This window comes from Labeo rohita, chromosome 10 (genome assembly GCF_022985175.1).
Source record: "Labeo rohita strain BAU-BD-2019 chromosome 10, IGBB_LRoh.1.0, whole genome shotgun sequence".
NCBI classification, from domain to species: domain Eukaryota; kingdom Metazoa; phylum Chordata; class Actinopteri; order Cypriniformes; family Cyprinidae; genus Labeo; species Labeo rohita.
This window is the reverse complement of record NC_066878.1, coordinates 24,988,019-25,008,490: the sequence shown is the minus strand read 5'-3', so window position 1 is coordinate 25,008,490 and position 20,472 is coordinate 24,988,019. Positions and strand designations below refer to the sequence as shown.

The 20,472-nt window shown below is 34.3% G+C and overlaps 1 protein-coding gene across 1 annotated transcript; it reads right to left on the bottom strand.

Annotated features, from left to right (window-relative positions):
• Nucleotides 1–1,523: 1,523 nt before the first annotated feature.
• On the bottom strand, nucleotides 1,524–14,632 carry smad4a (SMAD family member 4a). Its single transcript, XM_051120576.1, has 12 exons — nucleotides 14,308–14,632; nucleotides 12,631–12,968; nucleotides 12,360–12,534; nucleotides 12,247–12,276; nucleotides 10,675–10,884; nucleotides 10,172–10,297; nucleotides 9,917–10,024; nucleotides 7,698–7,748; nucleotides 7,441–7,624; nucleotides 7,196–7,364; nucleotides 5,680–5,819; nucleotides 1,524–3,707 (listed from the first exon to the last, which is right to left on the bottom strand). The coding sequence occupies exons 2-12, from the start codon at nucleotides 12,868–12,870 to the stop codon at nucleotides 3,332–3,334; spliced, it is 1,809 nt and encodes a 602-aa protein (XP_050976533.1). The 5' UTR covers nucleotides 12,871–12,968; nucleotides 14,308–14,632; the 3' UTR covers nucleotides 1,524–3,331.
• Between the last annotated feature and the right edge of the window lie 5,840 nt (nucleotides 14,633–20,472).

Genomic DNA, 20,472 nt, shown 5'->3' with positions numbered 1-20,472 from the left:
AATATTCCAAAATTTTCTGAAAATACAATATGAGAATTAACTGCACAATTACTAGAAATGTGTAACTTGGATATTATACAGTTTACATACATACAACATTTGTGAATAAAGGCTTTTTTTTTTTTAAGACGTTTCCAACTTCAGTGGCCCATATATTCGAATATTTACGATTCATGTATATCTATATTATTGATGATGAGCGCCCAGTTTCAAATTAAGGTTAAAAGATGTCGATTTGTTTTTATTTACCTGACTGTATAAATTTTACGATGAAAATGTCACCGAACTTATTTTTTAATGGCGGGCGCGCGTCTGACAGAAATGGCGCGAATTTCTGAGGCGAGTCACTTTTACCTCACGACAGATTCATCAGTGGCGTTTGTTTTAAGGTTAATTAAAGTTTCCTAAAAGTAAACAGGAAGCACATTATGAAGACTAGCAAACGTGTAATGTCTCACGACTTTTAAAACGTTTAAAAAGGACTCAATTAATCTGAATTAACCATCTTAAATATATAGAATATAATGTAGTCTCTTCAGATCTTAGTATTTTCGTCGAGAGGTACATCACTGCTTAATTTCAGTTAACTTTAAGTGTTTTACCTCAATGAAGGAGGCCTTGATGTTTGTAGCTCAGCCGACAGACGTTTCTTAACGAGCCACAACCTGTTAAAGTGGCAGGCCACGCCCACTACATGCATATTAATATGGAGAAGTGCGTCACTGCTTACGTGGAGACGCACAAACTACGCAAAAAATACGCAAATTATACTGAATAGCAGAAATTTTAAATTAAACGCTAAATAGTAATGCTAATTGTATTTCATATTGTGTGGATTAGCTAGCATTTGAAGAAATTAATTAGATTGTGTCGTTACAAAACTTTTTCACAATAAATGAATATGTAATATATGAAGATTTTGTTTCATTATACATATTGTGGTGAGTTGTTAAAACCAACTTCTTATCAGCAATTGCGCTCAGGCCGACCCGAGTTCGAGTCCCCTCTCGACGCAGTGTGCCGTTCCAGCTCCCCTCTCTCAACCAAATACTTTTCTGTCATCTCTCCACTGTCCTGTCCAAGTAAGATAAAGATAAGACAAAGGAATAAAAAGCCAAAAACAGAGTCTGATTTACTTCAAATGCTAACATTATCCAAAGAATGTCTAAGAAACTTACTTTAGTAAATATTTTCTTAGTATATTTTCCATTGTGATTTTTCCATCAGCGCACATTATTACAAATAAAAAAATAAGTTCTGTTTATAACTTTTCATTAAAATTTTGAAACTAGTAACAGGTGACTGGTATTTCAGCCTTTCTTCTAACAAAATGTTAAGGATCAAATTAATTACTGATGGATAAAATCAAAATATACTTTAACTTACAATCGGGTTGCAATATTTTTGTTTTATGTTGCTTTTTAAAAAAAAGACTCTGAGAATTCGCTCTGATGTAAAAAGCATAAGTGCATAAACGCATTTCTGTGAAGATGAACAAATATGAAATACACAAGACTTCAAAATCAATTTCATATTATACTGTATTTGATAAATTGCTAAAAGTATGAGTTATTTGAGGAGATGCTCTCACAAGCGCTCTCTTTCTTGTTCAGAACTTTCCTGTTTCTTTTCAAACAGAATATGAAATCAGGCTCAAGAGAACGTATTGATCTGTCATCTAATCTTACTCCAAGACATGCAAGGCTGACATGATTGTCTAAATTGCCGCTGTACGACATCTCAAGAGTAAGTCTGTCATTTTATAGAGAAAACACAAGCTCTGGGTAATACTGACATCTTATTTTTCCCATAATGTTCATTTCATATGGCTTTCAATGTTCACATCAAAACACACCGTTCCAGTTCATCTCATATCCACACACGACCGCCATTTATTATATGAATAACTGATATTCTCAGGCATCAGGGGAACATGATGTGCGCTCTAAAAAACAGAGAGATTAATGGTATAAAAGTGTTAATTCATCAGTTTCCCATGAAAGGATCTTTAGAGAAAAATCAAATGGAGCCCTTGTGACCTTTGACCGGTAAAACTGCATTAAACCACTAATGCATTAAAGGAACAGTTCACCCGAAAATTAAAATGCGCTCTCAAAGCCCATCCGAGATACAGATGAGTTTGTTTCTTCATCAGATTTTCTTCACCAATGGATGTGAATGGGTGCCGTCAGAATGAGAGTCCAAACAGCTGATGAAAACATCACAATCCACACCACTCCAGTCCATCAGTTAACATCTTGAGAAGAAAAAAGCTCAAACAAATCCATCATTAAGACATTTTAACTTTAAGTCCACAATAACACTTCCTCCAGCGAAAAAGTGGTCTGGTCTGAATCAGGAGAGAAATCTGCACAGATCAACTGATGGACCAGAGTCGTGTGGATTACTTGTGATGTTTTTATCAGCTGTTTGGACTCCCATTCTGACGGCACCCATTCACTTCCATTGGTGAGCAAGTGATGGAATGACACATTTCTACAAATCTGATGAAGAAACAAACTCATCCTAATCTCAGATGGCCTGAGGTTGAGCACATTTTCATGTTTTGTCGGAACTTTTCCTGTAAACCAAACATCCTAGTACTGAATCCAATTCGTTTTTTTCTGTAAAAGAGCTGCATTTTTATTCACAGGCTGCAAAGAAGAGAAACTGAAAGATGGAAAGAAAAAGAAACAGACATAAAGTGCTAGAACAAATACATGGCTAAAAGAAAAAAAAAAAAAGCATTCAGAAGAAACCGGATGTTATTGCTCGTGCACGTATGAGTTTAGACTAACCGTTACACGTCTATGATGGTTAACAGTAGGTGGCAAGGAACTTGCCAAAAAAAAAAGAGAAGTCAACAAGCCAATTAGCTGCTAGTGAGAAGCTCAAAAGAAAATGCATGTCTTCTGTACATGCTAATATGAATGCGAGTCCAAACCACTTAAACCCAAACACTGCAACTCAAAAAAAGGAAATGCTACATGATTTTCAGGTAAACATCAGCCGATGTACTTCCAGACCACTGCGCACGGCTTTGAAATGTTCAGGCTGAGAGACTCTGGTTTGCATTAAGAGATGACGAGCAAAACAAAGTGGGAAAAAAAAAGACGAGTCTGATTGAAAATGACATTGTTTAGACATGATGGAAACTCTACTGCAACAGCATGAAGCAAATGTCTGGGAACGAATTCATTTAAACAGCTCTTGACTGAATCCCAGCATGCACCTTTGCAGAGCTGGCAACCGCACATCATCTTCATGCAAAACACTTCTGAAGCTTTAGATGATCAGATACTGGTTACTATAACACTGGGTCCTGTGCACTTCAAGCTCTGAATGTAATCTGAACAAAAGCAACACGGGCAAAAACAAAAGACGCAAATGAAGTAAACGCAGCCTCTGAACCCCGTTGGTCTCTCTGCATCATTCGCACAGTTCGGCGGTACTGGGTTTGTGTGGTTGCCGTCGGTCCGGCGTGCGCGGGCGACCTCAGTCCAGCGGCGTGGGGTCGGCGATGGGCATGGTGTGCAGAACCTCGTCCAGCAGCTGCAGTGCGCGGTGCAGGTGGATCTCGATCCAGCAGGGCGTCTCTTTGATGCTCTGCCGCGGGTAATCGGGACCCCAGCCCTTCACGAAACTCATGCGCAGGATGCAGAGCCGACGGAGGTCGTCCACACCGATTCCAGCGGCCGCTGATAAACCTACATGAATGATTGATATGGGGTGAATCCACGATAATCACACTTTATACCAAAACACATTCAGAACTATAGAAGCTTGTTTCCGCTATGCAATTAAAAAAATGGTTATTGCAACTTGGGACAATTCTTACTTTTTCCTTACAATTCTGAGTTTCTCTCTCTCACAATTTTGAGGAAAAAGTCAGAATTGTATGAAACTCTACTCTACTAAAAAAAAAATAGCGAGACATGAACTTTTCTAACATGCAATTCTGAGAAAAAAGTCAGAATTGACTGATTAATTCATAATTTACAAAAAAAACAAACAAAATTAAATGTGAGACAGAAAATGTGTGTGAGAGAAAGTTTAAATGAGTTTTTAAATAATTCTGTGTTGGAAACAACAACAAAAAAAAAACAACGACTGGAATATAAAAATCATTAAAAAAAAAAGTAAAAAAAAAAAAAAAAAAAAAAAAAAAAAAAAAATCACAAGATGTAAACTGCAGAACAAAACAGAATTCTGAAAAATAAAAGAACAAAAAAAAGGAGAAAATCAGAATTCCAAGGGAAAAAAAAAAAAAAAAAAAAAAAAAAAAAAAAAATCACAAGATGTTAATGTAAAACATGCAAGATGTAAACTTTTATAACATGCAACTGCGAGAAAAATTACTGTTTTATAATTCTGTCAGAAGAAAAAAAAAAAAAAAAAACTAAGAATTCCAAGAAAAGAAGTTAAAATTGCAAGATATAAAAATAAATAAATAAAAAGACAAAATCAAAATTCCAAGGGAGAAAAAAAAAAAAGTTAAAAAAAAAAATAAAAAATTACATTATCTTAACTAAGAATTCTAAGAAAAAAAAAAAGAAACTTTAACGTAAAGATGTAAACTTTAATACTATGAAATCCTGCAATTCAGATTTAATAATTCACAGTTTAAAAAAAAAATGAGTGAGAAGAATAATATTTATAAATTATATATAAATTTATAAATTAAATATAATATAAATTATAATTCTGTCAGAAGCACAAAAAAAAACAAATGGAAGATGTAAACTCAATTTTGAGGGGGAAAAAGGTAAAAAAATAAAAAAATAAATAAAATAAAATAAATGCAAGATGTAAACTAAGAATTCCAAGAAAAAAGATCAACTCATAATTAGAAAAAATAAAAAGAAGAAATGACATACAAAATCAGAATTCTGAGGGGGGCAGTACAAAAACAAGACAAACTTTTATAACATGCAATTCTTAGGAAAACGTCAGAATTGAGAGAGAGAAATTCAGAGTTTAACAAAAAATGAGAATTTCATGTTTTGAATTTGAACAATTTGAAATGTATAACTTGCAATTGTGAGAAATAATCTCGCAACTGCAAGAAAAAGTAAAATTTAAAGTCACAATTACTTTTATTTTTTATTCTCGTGACAGAAACAAGCTTTTTATGCATAATACATTCTAGAAAACATTCTAGAAAATTCTGGTATTAATGTACAAATAAACAAATACAGATTGTTTTGGTAGCAACTGAGTTTTAAACTCCAATGTCTCCAATGTCTATGCTAACATCCTGAACTATAAAATTACCTTAACATCTGCTATTTAAAACAACTTTACAGTTCAAATAAGACAAAAACAAAGTTTCATAAAATGATAAACCTCACATATCAGCCTAATAAATGAGTGTTTGTTATACATAATTGGTCTTTACATAAAAAAAAAAAAAAAAACAGCAGACTGACTGAATGAAAATGCAAAAAGGAAAAGCAGGAATACAGTGGTTACCCCTGTAAACAAAGCAGTGTTGTGTTTCAAAACAACTTTATTAGGAATTATATGAAGGTAAAAATCAATGCCATCAAAATTAGATAGTCATTTGCCTTCAGATATAATTTCACGTATTATGCGACGGGTTTGCAGATATAAGGCTGTTTGATCAAATTTCCAATTATGGCAAACTTAAAGTGCAGTTCTGGAGTGTAGAACACTTACTGATAGCAGGTGCGATTCCTCCCACGGATCCGGGGCCGGGGGATGTTTCCCGCCACCGCTGCTGCTTGAGCGGCCGCCGCCGCCTGTGCCGTCGCCGCCTGCTGCTGCATCTGCCTGTGACACTGACGCAGATCAAACACCTGCCGGACAGAAACAGGAGCTCAGTTGACACGCTAATGCAGCTTGAACTTATTTTATTTCAGCTGGTCATTTTGCAACTTGAAACTTTAGTGCAACTTCATGCACTGAAGAAATAAAAATAAAAACTATATACATACATTTACAAAAATAATGAATTAAATAAAAATAATAACAATGACAAAAACATACAAAATGACTCAAATTTAGAATAATAAAAAAAGAAAATATATACAAAAAAATAAAATATTAATAAAAACTATAATAGCATCTCAATTTCACTAAATTTCCTTTTATAAATTAAGCATAATCAAATCTGAAGTCCTGGACTTGGTTGCTTCAAGTTGAGTTCTGAACTTCTGATTTTTTTACAGCAGTGAAAATTCCCAAATATATCTTCTCATATTTCTAAGAAAAAAAGAAAAGTGGCAAGATGTAAATTATTATAAAAGGTTGTGAAAAAAAAAAAAAAGATCAGGATTCTGAGAAAAAAAAAATGCAAGTAGTAAACTTCTTTAACACGCAAATCTGAAGGAAAAATTAAGAATGATCTCAAATCAGAATTGCAAGATGACAAATAAATAAATAAAGTAAAAATTGCAATATTTAAACTAAGAATTCCAAGAAAAAAAAAAATTGCAGGATAAACTCATATTTCTGAAAAAGAAAAAAATAAAGGGGGGAAAAAAGGGAGAAAAAAAGAAAAAAAAAAAAAGATCTCCAATCAGGATTCCAAGGGGGGAAAAAGTAAAAATTGCAAGATGTTGACTCAGAATTCCAAGAAAAAAAATACAAGCTGTAAACTTCTAACATGCAATTTTGAGGAAAAAGTCAGAATTGAGAGATAAATACATTTACCAAAAAAATTACCAAAAAATGAGACTTGAGATAAAAACTTGCATTTTTTTTTTAATAATTCTGTCAATTAAAAAAAAAAAAATAAAAAACTCCAAGATCTAAACTCATATGTCAGGAAAAAAAAGAAAATGTAAGTATTAATGAAAACTATAATAGCACCTAAATTACACTAAATTTCTTTTTATGAATTCATAAATTCTGACCAGAGTAAAAATATAAACATAATTCTAAAAGTTGTAAACTTTTATATGACGCAATTGAGGAAAAAAGTAAGAATTTAGATAAATTTTGAGTTTAAAAATGTTACAATTACTTTTTTTATAATTTTAAGAAACAAAAAAAATTAAGCATAATCAAATCTGAAGTCCTGAACTTAGCTGCCTCAAGTTGAGTCTCTTTCTTTTTTTATAGCAGTGAAAATACTTCTATTTATCCCAAGTATTTTTTGGTCATTCTTTCAACTCTTACAATCCTAAATCTTTCTGTCAAGGTTAAAGACAGACGTGACTCTCGTTCTAACCTTGATGTATGCACTGGGGTAAATCTTGTGCACAGCGTCTCCAGGAGCGCGGCCGGCCTCTCGGTCCAAGTAGTAGCTCTGGACGAAGACGGCGTGATCGCTAAGACAGCGAACCCAAACATCCCCCTCTCCTTTACATTCCAGCTGGACGCCCTTCCCGATGTGCAGTCTGGAAACAGGCACGCAACAAATCAGATCAAGCCCAATAACGATGAGTTTAATGATGATTACTGTGACGGCTGTACCTCGCCCTCTCGATGGCCTCCGTTCTGTGGACGTTGCTGAGCTGGCCGAGGCAGAAGCGATCTCCTCCGGACGGGTCCACGTATCCGTCCACGGTCACGATGGGACAGGAGGAGGGAACTTTAAAGGTCTCGCCCACTTGAACGTCCATCTCGAAATAAGCGATGGAGCACCAGTACTCAGGAGCTGCCCGAGATCAGCAGATCGTAAGACATCTGAACGCCACCGAAACGAGATTTTAACATAATGAGACTCTTACCAGGGTGGTTGGATATCGGTGGCTGAAACGCGATTTCGTTGTGAACTGGCCCTGAGGAGAAAATCACACAGACTGTGTAAACAGATGCACTGCAAATGGTTTTCTACGGGACTGCACAATACACAGGACAAACCAAAGACTTGAAGATCTGCACAAATGAAATGAATCCTGTGTGACTAAACCCATATCATCTCAAAATAAATCATGCATCTCAGATTGTTTTAATCAAACATTCTGTGGCACATGTTCTATTAAAATAATCAAGACATGGTTTATTCAATATATACATATATGTATTTATTTTTGTATTGCTGATAATAAAAGAGTACATGTTGTCTCTATTTACACATGTGAAATTGGTTTATGTACTAGCATATCAGTGTATGTTGGATTTTGCTGGTACAATAATAATGTGTTTATAGACAGACAATAAACAAATTATTGTGCTGATTCTGGAAAAACCTATACACTGAACATGATAAATAATGTTCTTAGTTTTCTTCCTATGATGGGTGGTGATTATTAAAAGTTCTATAAAATGTATTTTGTTTTTCCTAAATTCTATTTCATTTTTTTTTTATGTTTTATTATTTTTTTTTCCCCTGAAACCCATTTTAATAGTTACATTTTAACAATCAAAAAGCATGTCTAATTAATTGAAATCATTGAACTAATACATTTAAAAACAATTCATTAAAAATTTATTAAAAATAATACGTAAGTGAATATTCATTAAATATTATCATTATTATTATTTAAATATTCATAAAAAACGTATTTATCTTTCTCAAAATCTTTTTTAATGGTTTAATTACACTTTTCCTGTTTTACTCCAATTTTAATAATCAAAAAGCATGTCTAGTTAACAGATATCATGGTAAATATAATATCATAGATATCAACTTGTAAAATGTAAGAAAATATGTTTTGTTTTAATTTTTCTGATTGTTTTAATGATTCCATTGTAATGGTTTAATTTTATTTATTAAATATTATTATTATTTAAATATCTATAAATGTTTTCTCAAACACTATTTTTCAAATTTACAAATTCAGCGTTTTCTGTTGTCATTTTTCTGGATTTCCATTTTAATGGTTTAATTAAATCTGAATAAACAAAACACATCTAATTAAGTGAAACCGTGAAACTTAGACAATTTAACAGCATTTTTTTATATATATTTAGATCCTTATGAAATGTGTTTTTTATTTTTTCTCAAATCCTGTTTTATGTTCACCAAATTCTGTTTTGTTTTAATTTTTCTGATTGTTTTAATGAAATTTAAATTTTTCCAATTGAAATTTTTCTGGACTAGTTAAATTAAATTTTAATAAAACACGTCTAATTAAGTGAAACCATGAAACATACGATTTAACTGCTTTTTTTTTAATCTTAAAAAAAAATATATATATATATATATATATTTTATATTTACATATTTACTTAGATCCTTATGAAATGTGTTTTATTTTTTCTCAAATCCTATTTTATGTTCACCAAATTGTTGTGTTACAATTATTCCTTTTTAGATTTTTCTGGACTATTTTAAGAGTTACATTCAATTTTAATAATAAAAAAGCATGGCTAATTAATAGAAATCATGGAACTAACACAATTTGAAACAATTTCTTAAAACTTTTTTTTGAAAAATATTAAATATCTGACTATCAAATATTATTATTTATTAATGTTTTTCTCAAAATCTTTTTTTGGAACCAAATTCTGTCTTTTCTATTGTCATTTTTCTGGATTCCATTTTAATAGTTTAATTAAATTGTAATAAACAAAACACATGTCTAATTAAGTGAAACCATGAAACTTAATACAATTTAAATTTTTTTTAAAGCTTTACCAAAAAACATATATATGAAATGAGTTTTATTTTTTCTCAAATTCTATTTTATGTTTTAATGATTCAATTTTATTGATTTAATTACATTTTAATTAAGAAAATGCATGTCTAAATAACTGAATTCATAAAATGAGCTTAATTAGTTTTTGTTTGTTTGTTTTTGCAATATCTGGGCCCTATGAAATGTTTTGTTTTTTTAGAAATTGTGTGCTTGGAATTTCAGTTTCTCGCAATATAGTCAATGCTTTTGAGTCTAACATCATGGGTTAGATGTTATATATGAGAAGGGGGAAGGTCACATCCAGTATGGCGTCTGTAAAGCTGTCAGATGTCTCTGATATGTTCCGTCTGGGGTGAGACACTCACAGTAGTGCGCTGGATGAGCCATAGGCGGATGATGCTGAAGATGGCCGTTCTGATGATGAGGCACAGTGGGGGTGAAGTTACTGTTCCTCGTCCAGGTGGAAGTGGCATCTGTGGACAGAAGCAGAGAGAGAGCGCACATCGGACACGGGACGTGCTGTCACGAATCAGATTTACTCAAGCTCTGAATGCAGGAGATGCTGAAAAGCTTTCGGACTCTAGGAGGAGCTGCTGGGTGGAGGTTCACTGATGGCTTACTGTGATGGTACGTGGAGGGCTGGCCGGGGGGGAAGCCATTCTGCTGTGAGCCCTGCCCCGTCCCAGAGGCAATCTGCAGCAAACCCTCACTGCTATGGCTTCCTGAGAGAACGCTATTGGGCTGAGCTGGGGAGAGAGGCGGCATGCACACATCAACACACGCACAAACCATTAAACACCAGGACCGGGCGCCGTCACCGCAAGCGAGCGACTGTACGAGCGATTTAATATTATGGTATTGTTACACATCATAATCTAGAGAAGTGCAATGAAATTCAGCCATGTGAAATTCATTATGGTGCATCACTCAGTATTTTGTTTCCTTGTCATTCTGATGTGTAAATAACGTAAGGTTGCAAGCGCTACAGCAGAATCCGTACGGTGACAGCGCCCAGCCCTATTAAACACCAATGAAGAATATGACGCCTCCACAAACGAGAAAGCTTTTCAGCATGGCCTATGCGTTTAAGGATATGAGGGAGCGACTGTGACGTGTGTCGTACTTGTGGATCCCACCGCGATGCTGGAGAAGGCCGAGGTGGAGGCCGAGCTGCTGCCCTCTGCTGGCGGGAGCATGGCGGGCGTGTTGAAGGGCTCCTGGGCCACTGGTCTGGAGGGAGGGTGTTGAATCGTCTGCATGTGTCCCTCAGTGCTGGGCAGAGACTGCTGGCCATCATAATCATACTCATCCTTCACCATCAGACCCGACGGACCTGGAAACAATCATGCAGACATGCACATTATATCACGCCTACATTTATTTGATCCGAAGTACACCAAAACAGTACAATTTAGAAATATTCTCACTATTTAAAATAGCTATTTTCTATTTGAATATTTTAAAATGTAATTTATTTCTGTGATCAAAGGTGAATTTTCAGCATCATTACTCCAGTCTTCAGTGTCACATGATCCTTCAGAAATCATTCTAATATGCTGAAGTAAAAATATTTTGAAACATTATACATCATTTACAGAGTCTTTATTTATTTAGAAAGAAATTATAGAAATACTTTTATTTAAGGATGCTTTAAAATTGATTAAAAGTGACAATAAAGACATTTATGTTACAAAAGATTTCTATTTCAGATAAATGCTGTTCTTCTAAACTTTCTGTTCATCAAAGAAACCTGAAAAATAAAATGTATGACTTGGTTTTAAATGTAATTCGGTTTTTTAAAAAATTCAGGCTTGGTTTTTATTTATTAAAAGTTTATTTTAAAATATGAATCATCTAGATATTTATTAAATATTATCTCAAATATATATTATTTTCAAAATCTTTTTTTTAACCAAATTCTGTGTTTTCTATTGTGATTCCATTTTAATGGTTTTATTAAATTTTAATAAAACATGTCTAATTAAGTGAAACCATGAAACGTATACAATTTAACAGCAATTTTTTACAACTTTAACAATAGGTATATACATTTACATCCTTATGAAATGTGTTTTATTTTTTCTCAAATCCTGTTTTATGTCCACCAAATTTGGTTTTGTTTTATTTTTTCTGATTATTTCTATTATTCCATTTGAATGGTTTAATTCTTTTTTTTTCCTAATAACATTTTTCTGGAATTTTAATAATCAAAAACGCATGTCCAATTAACAGAAATCATGGAACTTACATAATTTGAAACAACTTATTAAACATTTATTTCATATAAAAAAATATCTGAATATTTCTTAAATATTATTTAGATATTTATTAATCTTTTCCTCAAAATCTTTTTTTCTTAAATTCCGAGTTTTCAGTTATAATTTTTCTGGATTCCATTTTAACAGCTTAAATAATTAATAAAACACACACACACACACACATACATATACACACATATGCACATATATATACACATATATATAATCTGGGCCCTTTGGAATTTTTTTTTTTTTTTTAGAAATTATGTGCTTTGTATTTAAATTGTTCTTAACACAGTCACTTTGCTAATAAATAAATAAATGCAAGCTTGGTGAGAAAAACAGACTTCTATTAAAAAACTTACTGTTTAAAAACTTTTGAATGGTAGTGTATATATATTTTATGTAAAAGTCTTTTTTCAGAGAAGATCACTCACCAGAGCCTGACAGTGTGAGTCCAGATAAATCTAAAAGAAAACACAGGGGAGTTGAATTAAATAAAACCCATGATAAACGAGCTTTACGCAATTAAAACAAACATCCAACAGACCTATTCCTGGAGACACGACTCTCTCGTAATGGTAGGGGTTCACGCACACGCTGTCACATTTCAGGTCAAAGGCAAACTGGCAGTACTTCACATGTTTCAATTCGTTCTTATGAAGGTCCGGCCATCGCCATAACCGTGCATAAATGACATGTGGGAATCCTTTACGACCAGCCACCTGAACGCAGAAGAGAGTTACAGAAACAGCCCTTTAGAATGACACAAAACACACATATATACAGATCTGAGGAGTGTGGAAGCACTCCAGTCGCACCTGCAGCCGGCCGTCTAGTGTTCTCTGTATGGTCACACATTTGCTGGGATGAGCTCCGTTGGTGGTGATGGCGGTGATGAGCGAATCAAGCTCGTCCTTCTTCTCCTTCAGTTTCTTCACCAGACTCTCAATGGCTCGTTTAGCAAACGTCTCACTTTCGCCGCCCTGCCTGTGACACATCAGACTGTGCACGATGCTCAGACAGGCGTCGTTACTGGTGGGCGTGTTTGTGATGGACATCCTGCGCTGGTTATCGGCCTCCGAGAGGCTCCCGTGTGCCGTCTCAAACTTGTTTCAGCAATACACCTGCGCCAGTGAAGGGTCCATCCAAACGCCCCCTGCGGAACGATTGAGATTGAAAACGTTAAGAAGCGATCAAGGGGTTTTCCTCAATCATTCTGCATGCTTTTATAGGAAATATGTAAATATAGTTGACATATCGAAATGCACAGAATAAAAAATAAAAAGTTAACTGTGACCCTGGAGCACAAAACCAGTCACAATTCTGCCTTTTTTCTTGCAATTCAGAGTTTGCATTTCTGAATTCTGACTTTTTTTTTTAATTGTAAGATATAAACTCAAAATAAAGAGTTACAAAGTCCAGTTCTGAGAGGGGAAAAACAGTAGGCTCACAATTCTGACATTTTATATCAAGTTTATATCACGCAATTCTAACTTTATAATGCACAACTGTGGGTTTACATCACAAAATTGCAAAATTGGAAAAAAAAAAAAAAAAAAAGTCAGAATTGTCACAATTTTTATTTTTAATTCAGTGGCAGAAACAAGCTTTTATTATATTTATACATAGAAAACAAATATGGATGAGAAAAAATTATGAAATCTATAATTAAATAATTAAACATGAAATTATATTAACGCAATATAATATTATTGATACAAAAATACAATTTTATAAAAAAAAATATATATGAAGAGTTTATTTGCAAAAACAGAAAATTCAATTTTTAACTATTTTCAAAAATATTTTTTTTTCATTGTGCATTCAAACTGAAGCTGAGTTATAACTAAAAAAATACATCTAACACAATAAAAACATGCTTTTGGAAAAAAAAAAAAAAAAGTTATCCCTTTTTGCAGATAAATTCTTCATATGTAAAATATACATATAACATAAATATATATATATATATATATATATATATATATATATATATATATATATATATATATAAATGTACATTACATAAACACTATATATAAAATAAAAACGCAGTTTATAATATCAGTTAAATAGGTATTGGTTCTACTAAAGCTAAATGTGCTTGCACATCAAACTGAACATACCTACAGATGTTTAAATTAAGTACAAGCACCCAAACAAATCTTTAGAGCTGAAAGTGAATCTGATCAATACATTGACAGCACAAACATGTTGTTTACAAAGAGTTTAATTGGATAAAGCGTCTCACAGCACAATAATCCTTCACACACTTGATTTCAGACACGCTGCGAAGTCTTATACGTTTGGAGAAGTGTCGTGAACTCATGAATGTGGTGACAGTGAGGTATAAATGAGCTGAAGTGAATGTAAACAACGTGTTAGCATAACCTGCTACGTGTTAGCACAAGAGCGGCGGTTACTTCAGTCTTCACCTTACGATATAGACAAACAAAACACATGTAAATGTGAAAGAGGGTATTAAAATACCATACCTGTTTTGTCTCCTGAAAAGGAACCTGTCTTTATCTGTCCGGTTTTGGTGGTTTTGATGTGAATCTTGCTAGCGGCTACCGCGCGGAACACACTTCAGCCGGACTAACGCGCTCCGCTGAAATCTACAACGATTTAAAGCGACGACAGACGGCAAGACTTCTTCATTTGAGCGAGAACTCTGTTTGACGTGATTTGGCACAATATTTTATTAACAGAAGGGCAAAAACAGTCACCGCGCGGAACGAAAATAAACAATGTAGCCGCGATGGTCTCGACGCACCATCTCACACCCTGCTGCGCAATATGGCGAACAGCGCATGCGCACTGCGCTAAGTCCGGCTGCGCCTCAAAACACACCGAGCTGACTATGTATACACCTGTTTGGGCATCAGAGGCTCATTCCAAGTCTGCAACATTTTTGGCAACTTTTGGTACATAAATTGTCATGTACAAAAGACGCCTATATGTCTCCTTAAGGTGTAGATTTATTACATTATTTTTCCTTTGTTTTGTTTTTGTTTGTTTTAACTGTACTGCCCTTATAATTTGGTGTTTTTTAGTGTTTAGTAAAAAAAGAAATCACAAAAGATTCGCGATATGTTCTCCGAAGTCACGATTTGAAGCAAATGATTCGCGATACGCGCTCCGAGTCCCGAAATTTATCAAATTATTTGCGAACTGCGCTCCGAAGCCTCATTCAGAAAATGATTCGCGAACCCGCTCCGAGTTCCGAAATGAATCAAACGATTCGCGAACCCACTCCGAGGTTCCCATATAAATCAAATGATTCGCCATACGCGCTTTGAATCAAATGATTCGCGAACCGCGCTCCGAAGCCTCATTCAGCAAATGATTCGCGAACCCGCTCCGAGTTCCGAAATGAATCAAAAGATTCGCGAACCCGCTCCGAAATACGATATAAATCAACTGATTCGCAAGTCCCGACTTTGAAGTTCTGACTGAATAATGATTCGCGAACCCACTCCGAGGCCCGAAATGAATCAAATGATTCGCTATAGGCGCTCCTAAGTCCTGATCTGAAATAATGAATCGAGTCTCCAAATGAGTCCCGAAATGAATCAAATGATTCGCGAACCCGCTTCGAAGTTCCAATCTAAATCAAATGATTCGAAATACGCGCTTTGAAGTTTCGATCTGAATAATGATTCGCAAACCCGCTCCGAGTCCCGAAATGAATCAAATGATTCGCGATACGCGCTCCGAAGCCCCGATCTGAATAATGAATCGCGACTCTGCTCTGAGTCCCGAAATGAATCAAATGATTCACTAAACACGACAGTCCCGACTTTGAAGTTCCGAATGAATAATGATTCACGACTCTGCTCCGAGTCTCGAAATGAATCAAATGATTCGCGAACCCGCTCCGAGTTCCGAAATGAATCAAAAGATTTGCGAACCCGCTCCGAAGTTCCGATATAAATCAACTGATTTGCAAGCCCGCTCCGAAGCCTCAGTCAGAATCAAATGATTCGCTAAACCCGAGAGTCCCGACTTTGAAGTTCCGACTGAATAATGATTCGCGAACCCGCTCCGAGTCCCGAAATGAATCAAATGATTCGCCATACGCGCTCCGAAGCCCCGATCTGAAATAATGAATCACAAGCCCCCTCCGAGACCCGAAATGAATCAAATGATTCGCTATAGGCGCTCCTAAGTCCTGATCTGAAATAATGAATCGAGTCTCGAAATGAGTCCCGAAATGAATCAAATGATTCGCGAACCCGCTCCGAAGTTCCGATATAAATCAACTGATTTGCAATCCCGCTCCGAAGTCTCAGTCAGAATCAAATGATTCACTAAACCCGCTCAGAGTCCTGACTTTGAAGTTCTGACTGAATAATGATTCGCGAACCCGCTCCGAGTCCCGAAATGAATCAAATGATTCGCCATACGCGCTCCGAAGCCCCGATCTGAAATAATGAATCACAAGCCCCCTCCGAGACCCGAAATGAATCAAATGATTCGCTATAGGCGCTCCTAAGTCCTGATCTGAAATAATGAATCGAGTCTCGAAATGAGTCCCGAAATGAATCAAATGATTCGCGAACCCGACCAATCTAAATCAAATGATTCGAAATACGCGCTTTGAAGTTTCGATCTGAATAATGATTCGCAAACCCGCTCCGAGTCCCGAAATGAATCAAATGATTCACGATACGCGCTCCGAAGCCCCGATCTGAAATAATGAATCACAAGCCCCCTCCGAGACCCGAAATGAATCAAATGATTCACGATACGCGCTCCGAAGCCCCGATCTGAAATAATGAATCACAAGCCCCCTCCGAGTCCCGAAATGAATCAAATGATTCACGATACGCGCTCCGAAGCCCCGATCTGAAATAATGAATCACAAGCCCCCTCCGAGTCCCGAAATGAATCAAATGATTCACGATACGCGCTCCGAAGCCCCGATCTGAAATAATGAATCACAAGCCCCCTCCGAGACCCGAAATGAATCAAATGATTCACGATACGCGCTCCAAAGCCCTGATCTAAATAATGATTCGCGACTCTGCTCCGAGTCTCGAAACGAATCAAATGATTCGCAAACCCGCTTTGAAGTTCCGATCTAAACCAAATGATTCGCGAAACGCTTCGAAGCGATCCGAATCGACCATTGCTTGGCATCATTTTGCCAAGTCTTTTTATTTATTATAATAAAATGTATGATTGTATCATTCATTATTTAATGCTTTAAATGTTACTTAATACATTTTTAATCAAATTTAGTTCGAATATTTAGCTGCGTTTGCAAAACAAAGTTTAAAGTTTAAAAATAAGGTGATGAATAGAATTTTTTTGTTATATTATTTATTCGTTTAAATATTTTATTGTTCCAATGTTTTTATTTATTTTTTTACATTTAATATATTTTAACATATTTATTTATTTTAAATTACATTTGATTTATTTAAAATATTTTTAGAATTATAATGAAAAGAGCAGATATAAAGGGTGAAAGTCTTCATCCTACAGCTCCTGCAGTTAATATGTATAACTATGCAGCCTGCTGTGTGTGTTTTTCCAAGCAGTGCTGAGGAATGATGTCAGGTTGTCGTGTGTGTGTGTGTGTGTGTGTGTGTGTGTGTGTGTGTACTTGTTTTTGCTACATTGTGGGGACCAAATGTCCCCACAAGGATAGTAAAACCTGAAATTTTTGACATTGTGGGGGGCGCATGTTAAAAAATGATTAAAAATAGTAAAGGATGTTTATCTGAAAGTGTAACGATGCAAACATGTTTTCAGTGAGGGCTAGGTTTAGGGTTAGGGTTGGGTTACGGGATAGACAATGTCATTTGGTCAGTATAAAATCTATAGAAGTCTATGGAAAGTCCCCACAATTCACAAAAACAAACGTGTTGTGTGTGTGTGTATTGTATATCAGTTCTGTAGTGTTTGGCATCCCGATATGCCTCTGTATCTCCACTCCTAAAGGTCTTTACATTGAAACACTTAGTGCTTCAGATAAGACAGATACCTGTGCGATTTTACTGACACATGAGAGAAGAATTGCTTAGGTGAGCATCTACAGGTTTATTCACATCACACACAAACTCTGAAAGGCTCATCAATCAGGAATAATACATTTCATGTCAAATTTAACACTGAAAGACAAAAAAATACATAGAAAAATGGAAAATGTACTGTTATCTGTTGAGTTTATGGACATTTTCTTCAACCCTACACTCGTTCTTTATTAGTTCTATGAGGGTTGCCAGGTCCCAGGCAAAAAAAAAACACTGTGCTTGACTTTATGTTCCAGCACTTGACATGATAAAGTGTTGAAAATGTAAGCTATAAATGTAAGCGATGTGATAAGATGACACAAGTCAACTCAGATTTAGGCTATTTATATTGCACGTTTCACAATACACATCGTATCAAAGCAGAAAACCACTTTGTTTATCATTTGTTTATATTGTTATGCTTTATAGTGACGTCTATAAAACACATATTGTCTGTGCACTTCCCCAGTTCCCCATTTAACAAAATGTACATTGTACACATCTTCATGCAATAATTGAAAAATGTATATTTTCTGATCTCAGTCAAGAAAATTATAAAAACTACATATTCTTCTATCCTTGGGTTGCCAGGTATTCATTTCAACAAACAACACAATACATTAGTAAAATAATGTATGTTAATTTCTCTTTGTTTACAGATCTATAAGTAGCCAAAAAACAAAACTAAATTTTCCTGTGCCTGCATTTTTAAAAAATACCCCAAATTGTGCAGGAAAACTGCTAATCTGGCAACACTGATAGAAGCTTTTCAATGCACAAAAGGTTCTTTATCATTAAAACAGGTTCTTTAGAATATTCAAATATTTTTCAAACTAAAATAAAACCGTTCTTTTAAAAACTGATCACTGAAAGGTTCTTTGAGGAACCAAAAATGGTTCTTTTGTTGTTGGTACACTGCACTGAAAACCCCCTTTGGAACCTTTTGGACACTACACTGGACCCTGTTTTGGCAGATTTTCTTAGGGGTGAAGTTCACAGTGGCCCGACACATGTCCGTGACAGCGTTCGATAGCAAGAGGAAGTGGAGGCATCGTTGGAGACCGTTGCTGTTGGCGCTCAGGAATCTGACGGCTCTCCGGTCCAACGACACACCACTCGGAATGAGGTCTCATCTTGAGTGAGGGGTCGTACACGTCTCGATTTTTCACACCTCCTTATCACAGCTGTGTGGAAGAGAACGTGGCTGTGGCTCGCACGGCATGTGGCCATCAGGGGCTCCAATATTCACACTCGTTTGGTTACAATCGGCGCTATTTGACTGTACCGCATGACGAAACATTAACATCCACTGAACCTTCCACCGGACAAAAGGATCTTCACACACTCTTAAAAACGACGGTTCCTAAAGGGGTTTTCTGCAACAGTGCCATAGAATAATTATTTCTGCTTTCCCCCATACAGCAAAAAAGTATTTAACTATTAAAAAATTTAGTTTCAACCTTTATATACCAAAATATATTTCGGGGCAAGAAAATTTCCAATCTTACAGTAGCCAATATTTAGGATAAAATTAAATGTGGAAGGAAACTTCCAGTACGTCACGTTATAGACAACAAACGCTGTGAAAAATGATATGATCAGTAAGTCATTTAACTCATCACTTTAACTCTTTCTTAAAGTTATACAAGATTCAACTCCATTTTTGAAGTCAGTTTAATAAAAGTTGAAACGACTTGTACAACCAATTTGATTAAACTGAATTTTAAAGTAAAGTAAGTTTATGTGGAATTTAATTTTTTTTTTTTAATAAAGCTTTTCTTCAAATGTGACGAAAATGTATTTTCTTGGATGAAAATATATGGATGGAAAAATATATTTTGAATGCTTTAAAAATATCTTTTTATTTTTTAAATATATTTTCAAAAATATACAAAAAAATGGAAAAAAATAAATTTATCAACAGAAAATTATTAATATTCATTTTTGTGTTTTTTTGTATATTTTAAAATATATTTGAAAATAAATACTTTTAAGTTGAAGTAATACAGTGAATAAAGCTTTTCTTCAAATGTGACGTGAATGTATTTTCTTGGATTCAAATATATGGATGGTAAAATATTTTAAATGCTTTAAATATATATACCTATATTTTTTTAAATATATTTTTAAAAATATACAAAAAAAATAGAATGAATATTTACGTTGAATTCACGTTGAATAAAGCTTTTCTTTAAATGTGATGTGAATGTATTTTCTTGGATGACAATATATGGATGGCAAAATATATTTTGAATGCTTTAAAAAATCTTTTTTTTTTTTTTAAATATATTTTCAAAAATATACAAAAAAAATAGAAAAAAAATAAATGTATTAAAAATATATTCATTTTTATTTTTGTGTGCATTTTTGTATATTTCAAAATATATTTGAAAATAAATACTGAATTTTTAAGTTGGAGTAAGTTTTTTTTTTTAAATTGAATAAAGCTTTTCCTCAAATGTGACGTGAATATATTTTCTTGGATTAAAATATATGGATGGAAAAATATATTTTATTAATGCTTTAAAAATATATTTATATTTTTAAATATATTTTCCAAAATATACAATAAAAGGAAAAAAACACTTATTAACAAACAATTATTACTTTTTTATTTTTGTGTGCTTTTTGTATATT